This window comes from Panthera onca, chromosome A1, assembly GCF_046562875.1.
Source record: "Panthera onca isolate mPanOnc1 chromosome A1, mPanOnc1 haplotype 2, whole genome shotgun sequence".
NCBI classification, from domain to species: Eukaryota; Metazoa; Chordata; class Mammalia; order Carnivora; family Felidae; genus Panthera; species Panthera onca.
In genome coordinates, this window is record NC_138339.1 from 77,736,970 (window position 1) to 77,756,703 (window position 19,734).

Consider the following 19,734-nt stretch of genomic DNA (forward strand, 5'->3'; position numbering starts at 1 on the left):
GACTGTGTATCTCATTACAGACAATAATCTCTAAACTACAGAAGGTAACAGGAATATAAACACATAGCTAGTCACAAAGTAGAAAAGAAATGTGTCCACCTTCCCCAAAGTGAAAGACATTTCAAAAAAAGGGTCTGTAACTATACAGACTATGAAAAAATTCAAAGCAGAGGTCTAGAATCAGTGTAGGTGTTATTTAAATGATGCTTAATATTGTTTGAAAAGGAATAAAAAGGGAGAATAGAATAATGGTTTGATGTTTGCTTCTTGGTGTATGGAAATATCCATCTCATTGCTCATTTTGCAAAAGTAGCTCTGGCCTAGTGAAGAACATTACCCCTGATTGTGCCAAGGTCAAAAACCAATTAGGTGAGGGGTTCCTGGGTGGCTCAGTTGTTAAGTGTCCAACTTCAGCTCAGGTCATGATCTCACAGTTTGCGAGTTCGAGCCCTGTGTTGGGCTCTGTGCTGACAGCTCAGAGCCTGGAGTCTGCCTTGGATTCTGTGTCTCCTCCTGTCTCTGCCCCCCCATGCTCGTGCTCTCTCTCTCTCTCTCTGTTTCTCAATAGTAAATTAAAACATTAAAACATTAAATTAAAACATTAAAAAAAAAAGGGTGGGGGGGCCTGGGTGGCTCAGTGGGTTAAGCCTCCGACTTCAGCTCAGGTCATGATCTCATGGTTTGTGAGTTCGAGCCCCACGTCGGGCTCTGTGCTGACAGCTCAGTACCTGGAGCCTGCTTCTGATTCTGTGTCTCCCTCTCTCTGCCCCTCCCCCCATTCACACTGTCTCTCTCTCCAAAAAAAACAAATAAACATTAAAAATTTACCAAAAAAAAACCAATTAGGGGAATCTCAAGTCTAGTCAAGATTTCTTTGTTCTGTATTCCTGGCCTACTACATTGCTAACTATATAAAGATGCTTTTTTTTTTTTTTTTTTTTTGTCCAATTTTGTTCACTACCATATATCCCCACAGCTTAGTAGAGTATTTGGGGACAAATGACAGGCAGTTTATCACTGCTCTTAATGAAAAAATAAATTCATGCAATTTGCTATGTCCACTGGGATGCCTTATATTTTCATGGTTAAAACTGATTTTCACACTCTTTGACCCATAATCTCAGTACTAGAAATTTACTCTGAAAATGCACATGCACAAGGTTATTCATCGTAGTATAACTTGTAATTGCAAAGTAATTAAAACTATCTAAATGTCAAAGCATAGGCAATGGATTGAATAAACCATGGTACCTACACACCATGGGGTACTATGCAGGTGTTAAAAATGAAAAATATCTTTATGAACTTATAAAGCATGACTCACAGCAGATATTACAAAGTAACAAAAAGATATAAAATATTTTATACCTTTTGTGTAAAAAAGAGGAAAGCATAAGAAATACATATTTCTGCCAACTTCTATAAAAAAAAAAAACAGAGGGTAGATAAACTATAAAATAATGAAACTGATTACCTAAAGGGGTGAGGTGGGGAAAATGACATGTAAAGAATATAAAAGGGAATGATATTTCTGAGTGTATGTGTGTGTATATTTTTCAAAAAAAATGTGTATAGTTTTTACTTTTGGAAGCATGTTAGTACTTTTCATATTAAAAATGCCAATGAAAATGGGAAGGGGAGGAAAAATCTGAAACAGAAAGCAAACTCAAATGACTTAAATTATATTTCAAGTGATTATGATAATCACACTAAAGAGGGGAGGAAAAGAGAACCAAGCCAAATCACGTACATATCTAACTATATACTCTGTCTTGGGCAAGATGAGGTTGTAAAGAGAGAACTAACAAACTCTAAACCTTAGCTGGCTTGTTTATCATAGTGCCATAGGTAAAGCAATTCTGAAACTATATTAATATTATTTTAGGAATAAGCAAATGAGTAAATGTGCTGATGTTGTTGGGATCCAGAACATTGTTGGAAGTCATTCTCGTGACAGAACAAAGAGAATGCAGCTATGGAAAAGGAAGAAGGCAAGAAAGAACCCAGTGCCGATAGACCAGCATGATAGAATGGGAGGTATGAAGTAATACTATGTAAAGTTTATGTATATATGTGAATACGCATGTTTATATGGGCATCCGTGTGTGTGCCCACACATTTCATAGCCCTATTGGCTGAAAGGACCAAGAAGTAAGGACACACTTTAGTAACAAAGAGCTCATTTAGGGGCCACTAACAGAAACCAAAGCTCTTTGGACAAATGGCTGATTCCATCACTAGGGCAGGATAGATACAAAATGGGCCTGGAACACCTTATTAGGCCAGAAAGTAAGGAAGTGCTTTAAAAACAATGCGAGCAAATCACAAGGACACAGAAGCCAGCTTGAAGAGGCTCCCACTGGCAAGTACAACAATGAATTATACACCACTGAAACAAGAGAAGAATCATGATTCTATACTGTCAATAGTTAGATAAATGAATGCAGAAGGAACGAGGAAAAGCTCTTGCTTACACTATAGTATCAATGCTAATTGGTAAATATGAAGGAAATGTTGAACTTGGAAAATCATTACTTTGCCACTATCACAGTGAAGATCAGATCCAGCAAGAATTAAGATGAATGACTGCTAAACCTAGGGGAAAATTTTGATAAGAATATTTTCTGGGGCGCCTGGGTGGCTCAGTCAGTTGAGCGTCCGACTTCGGCTCAGGTCATGATCTCGCGGTTTGTGAGTTCGGGCCGCGTTGGGCCCTGTGCTGACAGCTCGGAGCCTGGAGCCTGCTTCAGATTCTGTGTCTCCTTCTCTCTCTGCCCCTCCCCAACTTGTGCTCTGTCTCTCTCTGCCTATCAAAAATAAATAAATGCAAAAAAAATTAAAAAAGAAAGAATATTTTCAGGATTTTAAAATATCTTCTTGGTTGCAGTGAGGAAAAAATTGTAACATACTAGAGAAACTGGGCAAAACTTTAGATAGGTGCATCAAAATTACTACTGCTAATGAAGGAAAGAAGGACATTGTGTGTCTCCAGATATGATAGCCTGAGAAAGTACTTCAGGTAAGAATGTATAACCTGGATCTAATTACAAGGAAACATCAGAACATTAGGTAAACATAAAATGAGGGAGATGCATTTTTCTGTAGCTACACTATGAGGTAGAACACAAAAGAAGAAATGTAGTAAAATGTGTTGTTTTTATTTAAATTCTAGTTAGTTAGATATAATGTAATATTGGTTTCAGCAGTGGAAATTAGTGATTAATCACTTAGGTACAACACCCGATGCTCATCACAGCAAGTGCCCTCCTTAATACCCATCACTCACTTAGCCTATCCCCTGCCTACCTTCCCTCCAGCAACCCTCAGTTTGTTCTCTACAGTTAGTTAAGAGTCTCTTAAGTAAAATGTTAACAATAGGTAAATCTAGATTTAAAAATAATAGGATATTCTGGGATGCCTGGGTGGCTCAGTCAGTTAAGCGTCTGACTTCAGCTCAGGTCATGATCTCACAGTTTGTGAGTTCGAGCCCCGCGTCGGGCTCTGTGCTGACAGCTCAGAGCCGGGAGCCTGCTTCAGATTCTGTGCCTCCCTCTCTCTCTGCCCTTCCCCCACTCTTGCTCTGTCTCCTTCTCTCAAGAATAAACATTAAAAACCATTGAAAAAAATAATAGGATATTCTTTGTACTATTTTTATTCTTAGGACTTTTCTGAAATTATTCCCAAACAAAAAGTTTTTTTTTTTTTTTTCCTAAAGTAGTGCATAAATATATGTTCTTGGGGAAAAAAAAATCAACATAGAAAGATATAGAAACAAAAATGAAAATGAAATGTCAACCTCCCAATCTCAACCTTTCGTCACTAGAAGTTAACCTTCACAAAGTTAGAATTTTTTTTTCTTTTTCTGTTCTGTTTTTGTTGCTCTATTGTATCCCAGGTCAGCGCTAGGCACTAAACAGTTGCTATGTAAATTGCTTCTCAATCATTCATTTCTTGGATCAATAAATGAATGAATGAATGAATATGTAAGCACTGTTTATTTACTGTTCTCCCTACTTTAATTAAACATATCTACATTAAAGTTTTTTCTACGTCTTTTTTTTAAATAAGTGGAGTCATACATAGTAGTAAAAGATTATCACTGGGGCGCCTGGGTGGCTCAGTCGGTTAAGTATCTGACTTCAGCTCAGGTCATGATCTCATACTCCGTGAGTTCAAGCCCCGCATCGGGCTTTGTGCTGACAGCTCAGAGCCTGGAGCCTGCTTCAGATTCTGTGTCTCCCCCTCCTTCTGCCCCTCCCCTGCTCATGCTTTGTCTCTCTCTGTCTCAAAAGTAAAAATAAAAACATTAAAAAAAAATAAAAATAAATAAATAAAAGATTATCACTGATAATTATAATTACCCCTGAAACATGCTTTCCTATTATTATAACCATTTCTCCCGCCTTAACTCTCCAAACACAATTTCTAAATCTGATTCCTAATACCTTTCAAAGGCTCTTGAATAATTAACTTCTTTCCATTTCTCTTCTTTCCATTTCTCTTTCCATTTCTCTACTACTGGCCACCCCATGTACTTGCACCATCTAACTGGTCTTCCTGGTTGCCTTACTCCTTATCTTACTTTTCTCCAATCTATGTAATCTTCAAAACACAACTTTGATTATGTTTCCTATTTTAAAATTTTCTAAGTGGCTTTTCATAACCTGTAGAATAATTTCTCACTGATTGTCATGGATCATGATCTGCCTTTTGATTCTTTGTTCTTCCTTGCTCATCACTCTTACTTTTGCATTCAAAGCTCAAAAATTATTCACTCATTCATTTATCCTCACATAGACTGACATAGCATCTATTTAACTTCTTTTGGTTATTTTTTATTACTTTTTAAACTTTATTTTTTAGAGAGAGGGAGTGAGCAATCAGGGCAGAGGGGGGTGGGGAAGGGGGAAGAGGGGAAGAGAGGAAGAGAGAGAGAGAGAGAAAGAGAGAGAGAGGATCTTAAGCAGGCTCAGCGCTCAACATGGAGCCTGACATGGGGCTCAATCTCACAATTGAGCTGAAATCAAGAGTTGGATGCTTAACTGACTGAGCCACCCAGGCACCCCAGCATCTATTTAACTTCTTTTAGATTCTTGAATACTCTAAATTCTCTTTTGCCTCTTGTGTTGTGTGCCTGCTGTTCTCTCTCCAACTCCCACCTCTACATCCACCTTTAACGATGCTAATTTTTGCTCATTTTTCAGTACCCATTAACATATCACGTCTAACGGTTTCTGAACCATTAGTTTTTGCTTCAGTGTTCTATGTCCCTAGTACAAGTTCTCATACCACCCTGTATTTACTGTTTATGTAACTCTAATGTCTAGCTCCCTAATAGAACACAAAATTCATGACAAATGGGCAACAAGAGTGGTGTAAGTATTAGAGAAAGGTCTGTAGTGAGGCAGGATACAAAATAAAAGATAACTACAGCTAATTACATCTCATGGAAACCATTCCCTCCTTTATATGCCTCCTATATTCCTTGGTTCTGTCCCTCTCAATCCTCAGCTCTTCTAGGCCACCTTCTCCACTACTACAAGACATACTCTTCTACAACATGAATCTGATTATCTGATTACAAACACTCCATACAACACCAATAGTTCCCCATTGACAGCAGGTTGATACCAAACTCTTTAGCAGATTATAAAACTACACATTTCCCTCAAAAAAACAAAACAAAACAAAAAAACTTGCACATTCCTATGTCCTGCCAGAGCTGATCCTCCCATCCTTACATGTATAAAAATCCAAGATTTCTGTACTCATGGTATTTGTAACTAAATCTGGACTCTAGTTTTCTTTTGCCCAAAAAATCTCCTCTCTATTCCAACATGTCTTTCCCTATTGAGGGGATTTTTTTTTACTACCTCCTTTCTTCATTCCATCTGCTTTGAAACTAAGTCCATAGCCGTTTAACTCTGCTTATCCAAACTTCTTAGGAAGCATTTTAACAGTCAGCAAGAATAGATCTGAGAATAGATATCAGACCATTAGCTACACTATCAGACCACTAATACCACAATTTGCACAAAAACATGATTTACAAATAGAATAACAGACTAAAATCAAAATAGTTTCAGAATGCAAAAAGAAAATCAAGTTTATTAATATTTCTCTTTCTTTCTCTCTCTCACGCACATACACACACACAGACTTACTACATGTTACATGTAGCAGCTGAAAGAACAAAGCTCTACAAGGAGACTTACAATGAAGATTTCTTGTGGGGATGATATTCTGTTTATACCTATTTTAGCAAAGCAATGTGCATGTGATCTATTGGTTGGGTAAAACAAAGAACTTCATTAAATAGAACTAAATAAAATCTGTTAGGATAAAAACTGCTAAATGAAATACTGTATTTTTTCTACTTTATTTTTTCACTTTACTTATCAAGAACTTGCCTCCTAATTCATGGAATGAAACTGTCCAACACTTACTTACCTTCGAGGATGATTGGCATCAAACAAAGTGTTATCATCATCCTCATCATCTTGTTCTAAAGGTGTCAACTCCATGTTTTCTATGTTAGTATCCAAAACTCCGTATCTCCTAGTCTTTCGGTTTCTTCTTCTCATCCTATTAAATAGAGCATATTAATAAATAAAAATTATTTGGATATGGCATAATGATTCTTATTTTATATGTAATTATAAATGAAAAATAAATTATCCCTCTGTTGCTGACATACGAGGCACTCAATATCAGAATGGCTACGTTTCAGAAATGGAAATGATCTACTACCTAGGATTATTTATGAAACAAAATCTATCTTAATCCTACATGTTGTGTACCATTTCTTCTGTCTGACACATTCTCTTCTCAATAAGCTTATGGTATAGACAGATAAACTTTTAAGCCTTAGTTTGGGTACCATGTTTTCACCGAAGCTTTCTATTCCAGTCTTTTCCCTACCTCCTCTATGCCTTCTTCCTATTGGGCAGGATTAGGTATTTTCTGCCCCACTAAGAAACTCTATGTGATACATGTTCAAATTCTACACTAAGTAGCTTACAAACCTGGCTGCATATTAGAATCACCTAGGGTATTTTAAAAAGCTCCACACTTAGTCCATATCTCCACATAATTAAATCAGATTTTCCAAGGAGAGGAACTAAGCATCAGTATTTTGTTAAAGTTCTCCAAGTTATTCCAGTGTGCTGAAAACCACTGTCTCAAGTCAGTGGTTCTTGAAGTGTCATTTCCTGGACCAGCAGAATCATAATCATCTAGGAATTTATTAGAAGTGTAAATCCTCATGCCCATTCAGACCTACTGAATACGAAACTTTGAACTTGGGGCCAAGAAACCTACGTTTTAACACTTCTTGTCAGTATGATACATGCTAAAGTTTCAGAACCACTGCCTTAGAGGACAGAAAATATTTTAGGGTGCTAAACATTAATCATTATTTGAATTCATATGGAAGTCTCTGACTTAGCATTGCACTCTAAGGTTTTCTCTCACATAACTTTTTCTTTTCCTTCAAATTATTTATCTCAGTTTGCATTTATATTTACTTGTGGATATGGTTATTTGAGTGTTTATTTGCCTCTCTCTTCCACTAAGTTCCAGGAGGACAGCTATACATGCCTTGTTTGCCATTGTATTACTGCTTTGTACAGCAGTTTCTGATTGATTAAGACACTCTTAAATACTTGAGGGTCTGAATGATACATTCTAGCTCAGTGATCCAAATCTGATCCTACAATCAATGCCTAAGTCACCTCCAATGCAATAACCTCAAATCCATACACAAGAAAATATGTTTTACACAAGTTTCTATGGGAGGTTAAAAACAAAACAGAAGATATTTCAGTAACAACATATATGTTTATGCTTCTGGGTCATTTTATATGATGTAGTAAGTGTAAAAAGATATACTATGACTACAGTGCCAACTGGGAAGAGCTATACAAGCCTCTGTAAAGATGGCAGTGGATCCCCTGAGAGACAAACTGTCTCACACATACATACATACTCAAGAAATATTTGATTCTTATGAAGCATCAAGCATTGTGCTAGCTTCTGAGGGTAAAGTACCCGGTCTCAGTGATGAAAATTTAGAAAATACTACTAAATCTGGACAAAAACCAAGAAAAGATCCACCAGTCACTGCCTATAGATCTATCTATATGCCTACCCAAACATGTTGGAACAGGAAACAAGAAGTTTCAGTATAGTATTTAAAACTACAAATGCAACCAATGTAAGAGTTAATACTAATGTTAAAACTAATAAATAAAATAAAATAAAATAAAATAAAATAAAATAAAATAAAAATAGAAAAAAGTAAAAATAGCAGTAAGTAGTATAAGCTAGTCTTTTATATGGCAAGAAACTAAATGGTTAGGTTGTTAAATTAGTAAGCACATCCATGTGTGCATGTCTGTATGTATGTATATGTGTGCAAGCACATTCATACACACTCACACCCATGTAGAGATCAGAAATCTAAACTTTTTCTGCAAAGGATCATATAGTAAATATTATAGACTCTGTAGCAATCACATACAGTCACTTGTCACATATTCACCTTAATTTTTTGCTGTTGTTACTTTGGTTTTTTACAACCCTTTAAAAATGTAAAGAAAGAAAAAAAATCTTGACTGATAGGTCTTAAAAAAATAGATCAAGAAACCACATGTGACTGATGGGCCATAGTTTACCAACCTGTGATTTAGACTAATAAAGGTATTCACAGAAAAACTAAGAAAATAAAAGTACTGATCCCGGAAATAGGAAAAGCACAAGGGAGATACACCTAACTAATGGTTCTTTTAAACTACATAATTCAATAACCTTTGTCATGCATTCCTTTGGTTTCAAAAAGTGAATACACAAGAGTAAGTGAAGGGATGTGGCAGTGTAAGTTAAGGATATTCAGAGTTAGAATTTCTCCTCTTCCCTTTTGCCAGTCTTTCACTCAATTTTCTAAATCATGTGGCTTTTCAAACATTCTGGCATTTTCACTAAACAAAGAAGAAATTAATGTCAAGTGAATTATTTTTGATCCTTCCAGGTCATATATTATTTGTCAAAGAGTCAATACGGCAATAACCTAGTCATAGTCGGTCACAGGATACCTTGGCAAGTCTTAAAAAAGGGAATGATACAAACGTAGACCTTAAGGACTTGAAATTTTATCTCAGCTGACACTCCACTCCCAAGGTCTTCATTGTTTCTTGAATGAATCTTTCAGTGAGTGGCTGAACTAATCTGGCTAATCATGCTATTTTCTATACTTTGTATAGTGTAAATGTTTGACTATATTGGTATGAGTGAGCACTCTGTTACTTATTTTAGCTTGCACTCTCTTTTATCATTTATATAAATGCTGTCTTCCAAACATGAATCTAAGTTCTTTAAAAACAAGAACCTACAGAGAAACTACATTGTTAGGCACCCAATAAACAGGGGAATGCTGTTCAATTTAAGTGAAGTTAGCATCTTGGGGCACCTGGCTGGCTCATTCGGTTAAAGCATCTGGCTCTTAGGCTCAGGGCATCATCTTATGGTTTATGAGATCGAGCCCTGTGTCAGGCTCTGTGCTGACAGCAGGAGAGAATTTAAAGAATGAAGCTTAATTTAATAGAATTTAAAGTTGAAATGCAATTTCTCAAAAAGAAAAAAAAAAAGTCCTAAGTCTAAAGATCTAGGCACTGATGGCTACATGGCTGTGATAGTAACATGGGTATAAAAACACCAAATATATCCACATGCAGTGATTTTTCTCAGGGAAGGTCAAAAACACTTGTAAACCTTTAAGTTATTGGGCCAATTTAATAAGCCATCTACTTAAAATAATAAATATTGAACATAAAATACAAAACACAAAATAAACGTACACATTTTAACTAAAAAGGCTACTTTTATCTTAATATGCAGTGTACCTTAGTCTTAAACAAAAGTATAAGGGGGCTTTAAAATTCATGTAATTTTAACAGCTATGGTTCTTTTGTCACAATTGAATGTTTTCTTTAAGCTCATGACATCCCATCTTGTCTACATGTACTGGTAATTACATAAATCTATAGTTACACTTTTCTATTAAACATAGTAAATGCATATTGCAACCTGAAAAAAAAATGTTGGCTCTCAATTAACAAAAAAAAATAAGGACTTTATAAATGTATAGAGGAAAATATAGAAGATTAAAAGGGCAAAAGAAAATAGCTATATGGTTGATTATATTGAATGATATTCACTCATCACATGGAATGCACAGGTAAATGATCTTGAGATCCCTTCTAGGTAGTCAAGTTAATAGCTAACCAATATAGTTTGCAAATTCTTCAAAATTTTATTTTACTAAGGTTGGTAGGAATTATTTCCATTTAAATAACATGTAAAAGCTACAGTACAAAAATAAAACTAAACTACTAAAGTAAGCTTGATAAAATTTTATGTAAAAATGTATGAGGCTACATAAAATAAACACAACAGAATAAAACTCCATTTCATTTTACTACTCTATGAAAGAGAGAAAACTGATCAATGTAACTTGCAGTACCCATCTGGTCTTATTCTTTTTGTGTTCTTTTAAATGAAAGCCTGTAGGTATTAAGTATGGAATAATGTAAGTAATATTACTTAATTTCTTCCAAAGCATATTCAAAACTAAACTGAGGAATATATCATCTACTGGATATTTTATACATAGAAACATCTCTATATGAGAGACACAATGATTAAACTGAGTAATTTTTAAAATTTTTTTCTGGGGCGCCTGGGTGACTCAGTCGGTTGAGCAACCGAGTTCAGCTCAGGTCATGATCTTATGGTTTGTGGGTTCGAGCCCCATGTTGGGGTCTGTGCTGACAGCTCGGAGCCTGGAACCTGCTTCAGATTCTGTATCTCCCTCTCTCTCTCTGCCCCTCTGTCTCAGAAATAAACATTAAAATTTTTTTTTAATTTAATGTTTATTTTTGAGAGAGAGAGAAAGGGTGGGAGGGAGGGGCAAAGAGAGAGGGAGACACAGGATCTGAAGCAGACCCCAAGTTCTGAGTTGTCAACCAGAGCCAATGCAGGGCTCAAACTCACAAACCGCAAGATGATGACCTGAGCCCAAGTCAGATGCTTAACCGAATGAGCCACCCAGGTGCCCAAGCAGAGTAATTTTTTTTTTCTTTTTAGTTTTTTTATACGTTTATTTATTTTTTAGAGACAGAGGGAGACAGAGCATGAGCCGAGGAGGGGCAGAGAGAAAGGGAAACAAAGAATCCGAAGCAGGCTCCAGACTGTGAGCTGTCAGCACAGAGCCCGACGCTGGGCTCTAACTCATGGACCATGAGATCATGACCTGAGCCAAAGTCAGATACTTAACCGAGTGAGCCACCTAGGCGCACCAGCAAGCAGAGTAATTCCTAATAAGTAAATGTACAACTACTACAAAATTTTTGACTTGACTATTTTTGGCAAAAAAGTAAATCAGTGACCAAGAATGATTTTGAAACAGATTACTTTGCCATTGTAACATAATACAAATAAAAATTAGTGAGCCACAATTTTAGCCGCCTATGATTTATCAAGAAATCCAACTCAATTGGATATATAACATATTATAAAAATACTTTTATCTGACCTGTCTCTCATTTCCATATCCCATTGCCAAAACCGAATCCATCAGTTATCACTTCAAGTTCTTCAAGAAGTAGACACCAACAAGAGATAAGACTATGTTATGGCTTGAACTGTGTCTCCAAATTCATATGTTGAAATCCTAACTCCTAGATCCTGAGAATGTCACTTTGTTTGAAGATAGAGTCTTAACTAGTCAATTAAGTTAAAGTCATTTAGAATGGGCCCTAATCCAGTGTGACTATTGTCAAAAAAAAAAAAAAAAAAAAGAAAAAAGAAAAGAAAGAAAGAAAGAAAAGAGAACAAAGAAGATGAAATTTGGAGATAGACTTCCAAGTGAAGATGAAGAGTCAAGGAGAGAAATCTGGAACAACCTTCCATATATTAATCTGCTCAGGCTGCCATAATGAAATACCATAAAATTAATTGCTTAAACAATGGAAATTTATTTGTTACTTAATTTTAGAGTCATCAAGGTATGAGCAAGGTAGATTTCATTCTGAGGCTTCTTCTCTTGGCTTGTGGGCAGCTGCTATTTCACTGTGTGCCCACATGATCTCTTCTTTGTGTGTACAGGGAGAGAGCCCTTGTATCTCTTCCTTTTCTTATAAGATGCACCTGCCCTTTTGGATGAGGGCACTGTCCTTACGACCTCATTTTACTTTTATCCCATCTTCAAATACAGTCACATATGAATTTGGGGGGTAAATAAACATTCAGTTCAGAATATTCCCTCATAGCCTTCAGAAGGATCCAAGTCTGTTAATTAATAGAGTAGAGGAGATTTATTAGGGGGAAGGCCTCTGAAGGACAGATGGAGAGAATAGGAGATCCTACAAAGGTTAATGCAGGCCTTATACCTGTGCAAGAGAGTGGAAAAGAAGCATAATTGGTTAGGAAGAGCAGTAGACAATAATGCAATTATGAGAAAGCTTTGACCAGGACAATGGGATGTCCTCACACAAAGGCTGCCCATTAGAGGAGGGAGTCCTCTGTTAATCAGGATGGCCAGATTTAGCCACAGTCAGTCACTGGCTGGAAAAGGCCTAAGAATTACAGCTCTGGCATGGATGCAATGATGGATCCAAAGCTGTGGCAGCTGGAAGTTGTTGGTCAACTATGCTTCGTACAGCAGGGTCTCTTAAAGGGAAGTCTATTCAGTGTAGCTTCATGGCTGTCACAATCACAAAGTCCTGTGATTGTACTTCCTGAGAATTACTGAAATCCACTTACGGTCTTCACCACTGCTATCACCAATTGCCTTGACTATTAAAATAGTTTAATAACCATAGCACTATCTACTCTGGCCACCCACTAACCTTCCCTCCATTTTCTAAAATCTCCAACAATTTCCTTTAGCTTAGCAGTGATGATTGTGTAATACGGCCTATAAAGTCCAACATAGCATGGCTCCTAACTTACCTTGCTAGCCTCACCTTGCTGTTTACTCTACATTCTGCTTCACCTTCTGCACCCCATCCACAAAGCCTTCTAACTCATTCCCATATAATGGCCATATGTGCTCTGTCATTGGCCTCATACTCTTCCCCACACACCACACTATTGCTGAGTTAATGCCTATTCATGTTTCAGCTCCAGCTCAGTTATCACTACCTTAGAGAAGTCTTCCTTAATCTGCCTAACTAGGTCATACATAAACACCCAGTACTGGCTTCCATAGCACCCCTGGTACATGTCCTTTAAAGTATTTATTCATGATATACTTGTATACTCTTTTGTGTAAACTATTTGTGTTCCCTACTAGATTTAATTTCAGGGGAGCAGGAAGTTAATTTGTTTTTGCTCACCGTGATAACCACAGCACACAGGGAATGGCATAAAGCAGATACCTACTATCCGTCAAACTAAAATATATGGATTCACATATATATTGCATTTTCTATGTGTACCAACAAAACCTACAATTTTATATGTTAATCATCACCTCTGGGGTAAGAGAAGCCTGAAAAGAACATCATCTCCAAAATTATACCAAAACCTATAGGAGTTAGCCAATTGTTAAATCAGAATACACATAACAGCCTTCTGGCTCAGAGGGGGGAAAAAAAAGGACTAGAATAATTAAACATATCAAACATGCACTCACTCCAGGACTTCTTAGATACTCATTTAGGGTGTTTTAAGTTGAGTCCGGGTGCTTCTCATACGCTATCCAAACAAGAACCACTAGTATTCAGCTTGCAACCTGTACTGAGTAGTTTCATTTTCACCTTTTGGGTATGTAAAATTACCATGTTGTAATGTGTAGTTATACTTCATTTAGATTCTAAATAACTGAAGTTTATCCATTCAAAGCCATACTGACTTTTTCCTTATTTTCTTTTAAATTCTCAGCATTCTACATGGAGATATATCCAATGCTAACAATATCTCTACCCTATTATACAGGATAAAATGAGCTAATTCTACTATTTTAGATGTCTCAATATTATTATGATTATTCCATTTTGCTGTAAAACAATAATGCTCTCAGGAGCAATTGACCCCATGTTGAAGTTCTCAGACTATGGTGCTTTTTAAAAATTCTTTTGGCTTCCTTTCATAATTATAATTGGGTCCTCTCTATTGGCCTATCAGCTACCAAGCTCTGTCACTATCATGACCTTGACCAAGTGCAGCACTAAATAGAAGATTCCCTCAACAAAGTATCCTGCCATTCTTTATCTCCAGTAAAATGTTCACTGCTAACACCTAAAAGTTAAAAAAGATCAAATGCATGTTCAGGTATGTTTAGGATACTGCACTGTTTTCTCTGATAGATCTTTTCTCACCCAGCTCCCTGTAATTTAGCACATACAATCAGTTCCTGTGTTTAGACTTGTCTCCTATTTTATGTTATAATGGTAGATAGCCCCAGGTGAAGTAAATCCTAAATAAGTATCATATAGCTTAGCTAGGACATGTCCTGTAGTAGTGCATAGCACATAGCTCCCTTGTTCATTTCTTGCCTTGGTCTTTACATGGATATCCTAGTGTTCTTTTCCTGGTACTAAAACTTGGGATGTGAGGCTTGATAAATTCTTCTGACCTCCACTTCTAAGAATTCAGCATGGAATTATTCCCCAACTAACTTTAAAGTACTATTTACAACTCAGCATTTCCAAAGTTCATCCTATTTCACCTTCCACTCTAAGACCAACCCCTCTAGTGGATTTCTCTTACAATCTCCTCAGCTCCCACCCTGTCTCTAATAATCTTGCCAGCCCTAACGTCTTGCTGATCATAGGTATTTTAGGTCAAATACTACATGTATAAAGAATGGTGTGAAGAGGTATCAAACAACAGAGTAAAAACCCCAAAATATATTACAATTACAACTCTAGACATACAAAATCACTAATAAGGTTACCATTTACCCGGTCTGCACATATGACAGGCAGTGAGCTACGCAGCTTACAAGAATTACCTGATATAATCCTCACAACAATCCTATAAGTACCTTCATTTTATACATAGAAAAGCAGGGCTTGGAAAAAATTAAACTTGAGATAGTAAATGGTAGAGCTAGGATTCAAACACAGGCAATTTGGCTCCTGAGTCTGGGATCTTAAAACATTAAGCAAGACTGTCTTCCTAATGAATCAAAGTAATTTTAAACAAGGTCACAAAATCAGTTACCAAAACAGTCTTCTGATCCCTAATATAATTATCTCACACTATACCAAAATGAACATATTATTTTAGTGAACTGCATTTTCTGGTTCATCCTTTTGCAGTAAAACTAATAACCCAGTAGCTACTTGCATTAACAAGTACATTTATGTTTTGGTAAGGCCATCTCTTAGTTCTGATCACAGAAACAGAATCTGCTTTTTGTTTATCCAAAAGGAAACCCTACTTTGCTTTAACAGAATCATGATTTGGTTTACAGAGCAATTGGGCCCAGCCCTAAGAGATACATAATGATCATAATAATTGGTGTAAACCTATCATGGAAATATAATTTTCCTTTTGCCAGTCATTGTTTAGGGCTGAGCAGATAAAGCAGTTCAGACAAATGAGATAGAAGGGGATGACTCTAGCAGTGTGGTTTCTGGGAAAGGCCCCCTTCTTTTTTGTGTTTGAAACACTACTGTGTGAGAACAGAATGCTTAAAGCTGAGGTAGCCATCTTATGAAGAGACAAGGATGGAAAAACCCAGAATTCTTGATGCTATCACAAAATCACAGAACCATGTCTGAGCCTTGTTCATATTCATGACAAGCAAATAACACCACCACCAAAATATGTCCTTATTTTAAAGTCACTTTTAACTGGCATTTTATTACCTACAGGTAAAAACCTCCTAACTGATCAGGGCACCTAGCATCTTAGCTTCTCTGAGATGGGCTGCCAATCTTCCATAACTCAGATGTGTATTTCCTTCTGATGTTATTCTTTTTTTTTTAATTTTTTTTTTCAATGGTTTTTATTTATTTTTGGGACAGAGAGAGACAGAGCATGAACGGGGGAGGGGCAGAGAGAGAGGGAGACACAGAATTGGAATCAGGCTCCAGGCTCTGAGCCATCAGCCCAGAGCCTGACGCGGGGCTCGAACTCACGGACCGCGAGATCGTGACCTGGCTGAAGTCGGACGCTTAACCGACTGCGCCACCCAGGCGCCCCATGATGTTATTCTTTTTTAAGAATCTTTTAGGTTCTATTACCAATCCCTCCATTCTGAATATATTACTCACCTTTTTTTCTTAGCAGAGTTCGATAAAAAATCAGTGCCACATAATAAGCCCACTAAAACTTTTCACTTTCATTCTACCCTTGTTTTTCCAGTAATTCAGTAGTCTCAGCTCCATCTAGATCATCCAAACCTTTTCAGTTTTTTCTCTCCTCAGAGACTGAGCAGCCCAAATTCATGAACACAACAGTTCTTAAATTGGACTCCTCAGAGTGCTAGGTTTCAGTGGAAGTATAGCCAGTCTCTACCACTAAAAAAGATGGAGCTCTAATATTAGAACAAGGCCTGCTATCATGAGACCTGTCATGTCTGCTGTCCCTAGCCTAAGAAAAATTACTTTGCCTACAAGCTTTTTTGAACGAGTAACAACAGTTAATGGTATATTCTACTGTGCAAAAGTCCCCTACTCTCAGCCATAACTAAAAGCATCCTGGGATAGATACTTTTTTTCAAGGGCTATCAGTCAATCTCTAGAAGGGATTGTGACCCATGATGTGGCCTAGCCCATAAAGATAAGCCAATCAGAATACTCTTTAGGTAGTCAATGTAGAAGAAAACACATGCAACTATGTGCAAAAATGAACATGAGGCAATTTGAAGCTGCGATGGAGATTAACTCTTTCTCAAGAGTTAGTATAGTTAAAAAAAAAAAGAGGATAATTTTCCAGTGGGGATCAATGTGCATCCATTATAATGTATCCTATGGGTAAGAAAACATCGGGAAATAGTACAGACTAAGCTAACTGCAAAAGCGTTATTTAATTGTTTATTATTTTCAGTATCATTAAGAATTTGTTTTCCTGTTCTGTAAAATACAAATTCATCCCAATGAAAAAGTGATCAATCAATCACTTCAAAAACTGCTGTGCAATATAGAAGGAACGCCAAAAATAGAATTCAAACTCTGGATTCTGCAGGAACTTGGATACTTTGTAGCTCAATGACCTTTGATATATCACTTTATATGGCAGACATTACTAGGGCTCACCAAATCTGGAACACACACACACTCTCTCTCACTCTGTCACTTCCCAGCTCATCATACAGTTAGGTTACTTTCCAGGCAGAGGCAATCAAACCCCTGGGCATTCTTTAGTCTCTTTTACCAAGCTCTGACACTGTAGCGGGCTTAGGTTGAAAGGGCAAAACCCTAAGATCAAAGGCAGCCAAACTGCTGAGTTGCTATGCAGAGGACAACTGTCCTGGAGGAAAGCCCAGGCCTGCAGCTGCATTTTCATAAGGGAGAAATAAACTTTTATTGCATTAAGTCATTGGAACTGAGACTGTTTATTATCTCAGCATAAGCTATGGTACCCTGATTAAAATATTCAGACTCTCATATGCATTCCAAAATCTGTAAAATCATCTACATAAGAGGTGAGGATAAAGTAATATAATGTTGATTTAAAAAAAAAAAACTTTATAGTGGTGTCTGGGTGGCTCAGTCGGTTAAGAATCCAGCTCTTGATTTCAGCTCAAGTCATGATCCCATGGTTCGTGAGATGGAGCCCCATGTGGGGCTTTGCATTGACAGCATGAAGCCTGCTTGGGATTCTCTCTCTCCCCACTTTCTGCCCCTTCCCACAGCTCATATGTGCTCATGCACTCTCTCAAATAAAAAAAAAAAAATTAAAAAAAAATTTCTATGAAAGTTCTGCATAAACATATATGAACTAATATGAACTATATGTCTAATATGCCTAATGAAAAGAAAAAGGATATAATTGATAACATAGGATTATAATTATTCAAAATACAGTATTGCTAACATGAATTGATATTTACAGGCTTGAGTATAAAAGAGGAGTAGAAGCCTACATGGAATAGTACACATGTACACATTTGTATGTACGTACGTTAGCCAGTACAAAAGTTTATTTTTCACCTTTTGTCTTATTACTGAGAAAATCAGTGAATAAATAAAATTATAATATAAACTAGAGACAAGTCACAGTGCATTTTTACTTTAGAAAAACAACACAGTTTGGCCACCTCAAAGGAATAACATTATCTCTTAAGGAGACTCAGTATCCTCATGTTATTCTGAGAATTGCCAAGTCTATGCCTATTTATTGGTATAGGAAAAAAATAATATGAAAGAAATTAACAGTAAGTATCTCTGAAAAATAACTAGGAAAAACCTAAATGATTTATTTTAAAAATGTTTTGTTTATTTATTTTGAGAGAGAGGAACACAAGCAGGGGAGGGGTAGAAAGAATAGGAGAGAGAGAGAGAGAGAGAGAGAGAGAGGGAGAGGGAGAGGCAGAGGGAGAGGGAGAGGGAGAGGGAGAGGGAGAGGGAGAGGGAGAGGGAGAGAGAGAGAGAGAGAGAGAGAGAGAGAGAGAGAATCCCAAGCAGGCTCCACGCTGCCAGTACAGAGCCCAACACGGGACTCACATTCACGAATCATGAGATCATGACCTGAGCCAAAATCAAGAGTCAGTCGTTTAACTGACTGAGCCACCCAGGCGCCCTGGAAAAACCTAAATGATTTCTTAGGAAAATGATTTTAATTACTATAAGATTCCAAATTTATGATTGAGGTATTTTTCATGCTATGTTTTACATCATACTGAGTGAGCAATGCAACTTATCAAGACATACCTTGCAACCCAACTTTAACTTTTTATTGTCTTTCTCATATTTGAGAAAAGACAAATTAAAGTAAATTAAAAACATAAATTTGATACTATCAAAAATAAAGTTAAAGGCAAATGTTGTAATATAGAAGATAAATACCAACAAGGGCAATGGACAAAACAACTCAAACTCTGAAGAGAAGGAAAAGCAGAGGTTGTATTCTAGATGTTCAGCTATTTAACAACTGCAAGATGTAGAATCAACTAATCAAGACAGACAATGGCTGTAACAATTGGTCCAAATATACTGGAGAAGTATACTGGAATATACCATCTGAATATTAGTACTAAAGTTTCATAATTCTATTTGTTGATTATTTTATTTTCAGAAAAATTCCATTATAACTAACAAGATGCTTCTCAATTCAGTTTCTCCTGTTTGTCCCAAATCCAAACTTTCTTAGTTACCAGAAAATGCATCTCCCGGTTACACTTATACAACTCATCCTGATTACTGCATTCATCTTAGATATATGTAATGAATATTATCTTGAATAAATATATACAAATATTTATGTATTTTAAAGGGCCCCAACTGACTTTTCTGCACAGCCACAGATGCTGAGTCCACAGCTCTTCAAGTACAGAAAATATGTGAAGTGGGGCACCTGGGTGGCTGAGTCAGTTAAGCATCTGACTTTGGCTCAGGTCATGATCTTACAGTTTGTGAGTTCGAGCCCTGTGTTGGGCTTTGTGCTGACAGCTCAGAGTCTGGAGCCTGCTTCGGATTCCGTGTCTCCTTCTCTCTCTGCCACTCCCCCACTCATGCTCTGTCTCTCTCTGTCTCTCAAAAACAAATAAACATTTTAAAAAAT

At 36.8% G+C, this 19,734-nt stretch overlaps 1 protein-coding gene across 2 annotated transcripts in view; it reads right to left on the bottom strand.

Moving 5' to 3' along the window:
- FAM174A (family with sequence similarity 174 member A) overlaps window positions 1-19,734 on the bottom strand; it is a 37,657-nt gene that overhangs the window by 7,731 nt on the left and 10,192 nt on the right. Inside the window, exon 2 of one of the 2 annotated variants that reach the window (XM_060635298.3) lies at window positions 6,451-6,585. In XM_060635298.3, coding sequence (XP_060491281.1) covers window positions 6,451-6,585 — 135 coding nt within the window. Of the gene's footprint in view, window positions 1-6,446; window positions 6,586-19,734 lie in introns of those variants that run through there. The other variant, XM_060635299.3, reaches the window with a different exon arrangement.